We start from the raw sequence: 5,618 nt of genomic DNA on the forward strand, positions 1-5,618 counted from the left end.
GCGCTCCCCGGGGCAGCGTGTGGCTGGCAGGCTGCCCCCGGCACGCTTCCCCCAACAGATGCCTTCCAGATGTGGTGGCCGCAGAGGGTCCTCCCGGGCCGTGCTGCACCGCGCTGCGCGCTGGCAGCGGCGGCGCCTGGAGCTGCGGGGCACCGAGGTGCGGAGCAGCCAGGAGCGGCGGCTGCGGCGGCTGCTGCCCGCGGGGGCGGCCCCAGGTAAGCGCCGCGCCGGGGCCGGGGGGTCCCCGGGGGCGGTGGGACGCCTTTCCCGTGGCCCCGGCCTCCCCCGCACTGTCTCTCCCGCAGGCTCGGACGCTTTCCGGGAGAGTCACCCCCTGACGCCGAGCAGCCCTGACGGGGACCTGGGCGGGCAGGAGACCCCGGTCCCGCTGCTGGGGCCCTGGGCTCTGCTCCGGAGCTGCTGGGCCGCGGACCCCCCTCTCCAGGTACGGGGTGAAGCCAGGCCATCGCAGCACGCCGCAGCCCCAAAACATGGAGGGGGTTGCGGTGCCGCCCCGCACCGTTGTTGGCACAGGGCTCGGGGTCTCCTGCGGGTCTCTCCCACCTCTCTCCGTGCAGGGGGCCCTGCTGTACCTGGATGTCCTCCGCACCGCCTTCCCGCAGGCGCTGGCTCTCCGAGGCACGGCCCTCTTCTGCTGGGCCCCCGGCGGCCCCCGCGCCCCGGCGGGCTGGCCCCTGCCCACGCTGTACTGCACGCCGGCCGAGGYGGGCGCCGTGCCCTCGCGGGCCGCGGCCCTGCGGCTGCAGCTGCTCTTCGCCCTGCGGGAGCGCGGCCTGCGCGTGCTGGAGGCCGGGCTGGCCTCCGAGCTCTGCGATGCGCTGGCGGCCCTGCGCGCCGGCTGGCCCGGCCTGGCCGAGGACCTGGCGCTGGGGCAGCTGAGCCCGCAGCTCGAGCTGCCCGAGGGCACGCGCCGCCAGCTGCAGGGGCTGCTGGCACCCGATGCCGCCCGGGCGGCCGAGCTGCGGGCCGAGTGTGCCCGCGGCTTCGAGGGCATCGTGCAGCGCCTGTGGCCGCAGCTCCAGGTGGTGGTGGTGGGGACAGCGCATGGAGGGGAGCAGCTCTACAGCGATGCCCTGCAGCAGGAGGACTGCAAGGGGCTCCCCTTCTACTCCCCCTTCTACCGGGCAGGCGGAGGTGAGTGTCCCCCTCCGGGGTCTGCCCTGGACACGCCGCGGGGACCCTCCTCGCCCCAACCCAGCGGTGCAGCTCTGTGCATCGTTCCTCGATGGAGACCTGCGGGCTTCTCTGAAAGCAGCCGTGTTTGGGACCAGCCGGGAAGTTTCCTCCCCTCGGGGTGGGGGTGAGGCTCTAGCAGGGCCAGGGGGTCTCTGCTGACCGGCGCCGCCTTTCTGCCCAGCACTGCTCGGCGTGAACCTCTGGCCGGAGGAGCCGAGCGCCCGCTTTCTGCTCTGCCCCGACTGGGCTTTCTGCGAGTTCCTGCCCTGCCCAGCCGAGGAGGAGACGGCAACGGCGCTGCTGGGGGAGCTCTGGGAGGGCCGGGAGTACGCGCTGGTCCTCACAGCCCGGCCCGGGGAGTACAGGTGCCTCCCTCGCCCCGCTGCGGACGGTCTGCGTCCCACGCCGGCCCCCCGTCACGCTGCCTTTCGCCCCGCGCAGGTGCCATGTGGGAGAGGTGCTGCAGGTGGCCGGGTTTCACAAGCAGTGTCCCGTGGTGGAGCCCGTGCGCAGGTGAGGGCGTCCCGCGCCCCGGCCCTGTGCCACTGCCCTGGGGACCGGCGTGCCGAGCGGGATCCATCGCACGGGGCGGCTCAGCACTGGGACCGCCGCAGGCGGGGCGCCGGGGCRGGAGGGAGCCGGCGGTGTCTGCCGGCGTGGGGCGCCCACCGGGGCCCTCTGCTCCGCAGGGAGAGCCAGACGCTGAGCGTGCGGGGCGAGAGCATCCCCGAGGAGCGGTTCCTGCGGAGCCTGCGCCGCGCCGTGGGCATGTGGCCGGGAGCCCGCCTGGTCGACTACGTGTGTGTGGAGAGCGCCCTGCTGGGTGAGCGACCCCCAAAGCGCTGCCGGGGGCTCGGTGCACCCTCCTCGCCCCGCTCGGCTCCGCCTGCCCCAGCCCCGCGCGGGTCTGCCCGGGCCGGACCCTCCCGGGTGGGTTTAACGTGCTCGCGGTGCTGCTGCAGGCGCCTCCTCGGGGGCCTGCGCCCCCCATTACCAGGTGTTCGTGGAGCTGCGGGGCCTGCGGGACCTGTCGGAGGGGCAGCGCTACAAGGTACGGCGCTGCGGGGGCCGCTGCGGGGCCGGGCTGCGAGGAGCGGGACGGCCGCAGCCACGCGGTGGCAGTGCTTGCCTGGCCGCCCGCGCGCCGCCAGCGTGCCTGCGTGCTGCCTTGGTGGCTGCAGGAGCCCGCAGGCGATGCCTGGGCCGGGGGGGGAGCTGCTTGCAGTGGGCTGGCGTTGCCCCGCGGCCCCGGCGGTGCGGGGGGCACCCGGGGGGCACTGGGCGTTGCGGGAGGCGGCAGCGCTCCGGCGCTGCGGGGAAGGAAATGCAGGGTCGGGAGCGGTGCGGGCAGCCTCCCCCCTCTGCCCGCAGCTGGATCACTGCCTCCAGGAGGATTTCCCCACCTATAAATCCTTCCGCTTCAAGGGCAGCATCGGGCCCCTGCGGCTGCACCTGGTGGCGGCGGGGGCCTTTGCCCGGCTGCGGGAGGCCGTGGGCTGCCCCCGGCCCATGCCCAGGGTGCTGCGGGAGAGGCGGCTGCTCTCCGCCATCCAGAGCGCAGTGGTCTCCTAGGGCGGCCCGGGGCTCCCCGCGGCCCGGCCGCTGCTCGGAGGAAACGCTCCGCGGCCGGCACAGCCCGCTCCGTGCACGGTGAGAGCACGGGGACCCGCCGTGCGCGGCCGTCGAGCAGTACCTGCAGCGCATCCCGTCCGGGGCTCCCCGTCCCTGGGCGGCAGCTGACCCGGCCCTCGGCCGCGGGCCGTGCTGGGGCCCAGCGTGGGACCGTGAGAGCTGGCCGGCGGCGCGGGCGCCTTCCTGTCGAGACCGCGGCACAGAATCGGAGGGGCACGTGGTGCTCCCCGAGCGGGGAAGCAAGGCCAGCGCCCCGATAACCTGCTGAGCTCTGCTGCTGGGCCGGAGCCGGAGCCCCGGGAGCAACCTCTAAGCCAGGCTCCAGGGCATTTCCGCTGGTTTAGGAGACAATAAGCTCCAGCAAGGGCTGCTTTTAATGTTAAAAAAGAAGCGAAATAAAGGAGGATTATCTCTCAAAAATAAATAAAGGGCAGTGCTCCGGGATTGATTGTTTTGGTTTTTTTTAATCCCCATTAAGAGATTTCTTGCTGACAGCCCTGACTCTCCTCTCGGATTGAAAGTTCCCACTGTTGGTTCCCGATATTGGGGCCTGAGGCAGGGCCAGTCATGAATATTTAACCAATTCAGCATCTGTCCCCGGCTCTGGGAGTGTCTGGCTGTGCCTTTGAGGCACAAACCCGCCAGGCGGGAGGGGGGCCCAGCTCTTTCCCCTGCCTGTTAAGGGTCTATTTTAAGGGCTCTGGAGCCACGCTGCTGAGGGAACCTGCTGTGCAGACAGCTGTTCCCAGGGTGGGGGCAAGCGAGGCCGCTGGCAGAAGACATTGTCTTGAGCAGGCACGCACAGAGCATCCCCCGCGGTGACAGGCATGGAAAGCGTGCTAAGGCCTCTTCCCACCCCCCTCTCCCCTGCTGGAAGAAAAGCCTGGAGCAAAATTCCTGTTGCAAGCAGGGGGAGAAATGGTGCGTGTGGCTGGAGAGCATGTCACCCGGCGAGGACGTGAGCTAGGCTCGCTGCCCCGATGGGGATGCCGGTCCCAGGCCGGTGTGCATGGTGCTGATGGGGCCTGATGATGGGATTTAGTGGAAAGGGAGGGTCAGTGGTTGCTGGATAAACACCTGGATGGTGAAGCTGGGCTCTGGCACGTTTGTGGGTGCCCCTGGGCATCCTTGTGCTGGCAGAGACCTGTGCAGCTGTACCCTGCCCGGGCAGCCCAGTGGGGCTGCTTCCTCCCCCCGTGCTGGCACTGCGCACAAGCACAGCCCTTCCCGACGGCCCCCGCCGCAGGCCAGGCCTGCAGCCAGCCCCAAAAGCCGCGAGCCCGGAGGAGCTGCACCCTGCAGCCCCTGCTCTGCCTGGCGTGGCCGGGCCGGCTCTAATTGCAGCCTGGCGCTGGCCTGAGGCTCCGCTGTGGGCAGCTGCCCCGGGCGCCCGGCTGAGCTCCCCCCGCTGCCAGCGGGAGCGGGCGAGGGCCGGGCTGGAGCTGTGGCGGGCCGGGCTGCCGCGGGTTCACCCCGGCATTTCCTCCCAGGGCCGGTGAGAAGAGGGGGGAGAAGAGAGCGCGAGGCCCCTGCCCCGGTCCTGCAGGTGCGTGCTCTGCGCCACCCTCCTCCCATGCACCCCGCGTACCGGCAGTGCCATCGTCCCTGCCCTGCTGTGGCAGTCCCTGCTGCCCAGCACACGTCTCCGGCGGCTGCTCCTCCGCTCCCTCAGCCGCGGGACATGGTGCTCCTGCGTTTCTGCCCCTTGCACTGAGCTGCCCGCTCTGCATCGACCAAAGCGGCGGCCCAGCACCGTTGCCTGCGCTGGCCCAGCCGCCAGCGCTGCAGCCACCCTGTGCTGTCTGAAGCAGGCACAGGCCAAGCTTGCGCGTTTCCACCTGCCCGTGGGCACCTTCCCGCTGCGGGAGGGCTCCTGGGCTTGCCCTGGCTTCCCTCCCGTGCCGAGTCCCTGGCACATCAATGAAACGCTGCCCTGCTGGCTGTGCGCTCTCCTGCCCGCCCTGCCAGTTACCCAGCTGGGGTGATCGCCTGTGCTTTAGCAGCTCATCAGACCGCTCTCAGCCCTGGCAGCGTGTAATCAGCAGAGAGCGGTGGCCCGGGGCAGCGTGGGCCTGGTGCCAGGGCTGCTGCACCCACTCCTGGGCTGGGGCTGCCAGGAGCAGAGGCTGCTGCTCTGAACTGCCTCAAATGGGCCAAATGAGCTCCGGGGATCTGATGGGGCCTTCACTGCGCTGGGAGCATGGCCTGGCCTTGTCCCCTGCGTGAGCTGCCCCCTGCGTGGCGCTTGGCACTGCACAGCCGGAGTGCTGCCCTGCACCGGGCATCGCCTGGGCTGTGCGGATGGAGGTGCCAGGCAGTGCCGCGCCGGCAGAGCCCCGGGTCAAACCCAAATCCTGCTGGAGCTGCGGGCTTGGCTGGGGAACCAGGCTGAGCAGGACCAGGCTGCAGGGTGCAGCTGGGGTGGGGCCACGCTGCAGGGTGCCAGGCTGCAGGGTGTGAGCCGGGTTTGGGTGCCAGGCTGCAGGATGCCACACTGCAGGGTGTGGGCAGGGCTTGGGTGCCTGGCTGCAGGGTGCAGGCTGGGTTTGGGTGCCTGGGTGTGGGTGCTCAGCTGCAGGGTGCAGGCTGGATGGGGTGCCTGGGTTTGGATGCCTGGGTTTGGGTGCCCATTGCAGGGTGCCCAGCTGTGGGGTGCAGGCTGGGTTTGGGTGCCTGGTTGCAGGATGCAGGCCGGGTTTGGGTGCCCGCTGCAGGGTGCAGGCCGGGCCTGGGTGCCCAGCTGCAGGATGCAGGCTGGGTGGGGTGCCCGGGTTTGGGTGCCCGCTGCA

At 71.1% G+C, this 5,618-nt stretch overlaps 1 protein-coding gene across 1 annotated transcript; it reads left to right on the forward strand.

Moving 5' to 3' along the window:
- The first annotated feature begins 58 nt into the window (after positions 1-58).
- Positions 59-3,273, forward strand: GHDC (GH3 domain containing). The gene is made up of 8 exons (XM_026071195.1): positions 59-215; positions 306-445; positions 579-1,155; positions 1,379-1,562; positions 1,639-1,710; positions 1,887-2,020; positions 2,160-2,248; positions 2,569-3,273. Exons 1-8 carry the CDS (start codon positions 59-61, stop codon positions 2,767-2,769), a joined length of 1,554 nt encoding a protein of 517 aa, XP_025926980.1. The 3' UTR covers positions 2,770-3,273.
- Positions 3,274-5,618: the final 2,345 nt, after the last annotated feature.

This window comes from Apteryx rowi, unplaced genomic scaffold, assembly GCF_003343035.1.
Source record: "Apteryx rowi isolate R43461 unplaced genomic scaffold, aptRow1 scaffold_323, whole genome shotgun sequence".
NCBI lineage: Eukaryota > Metazoa > Chordata > Aves > Apterygiformes > Apterygidae > Apteryx > Apteryx rowi.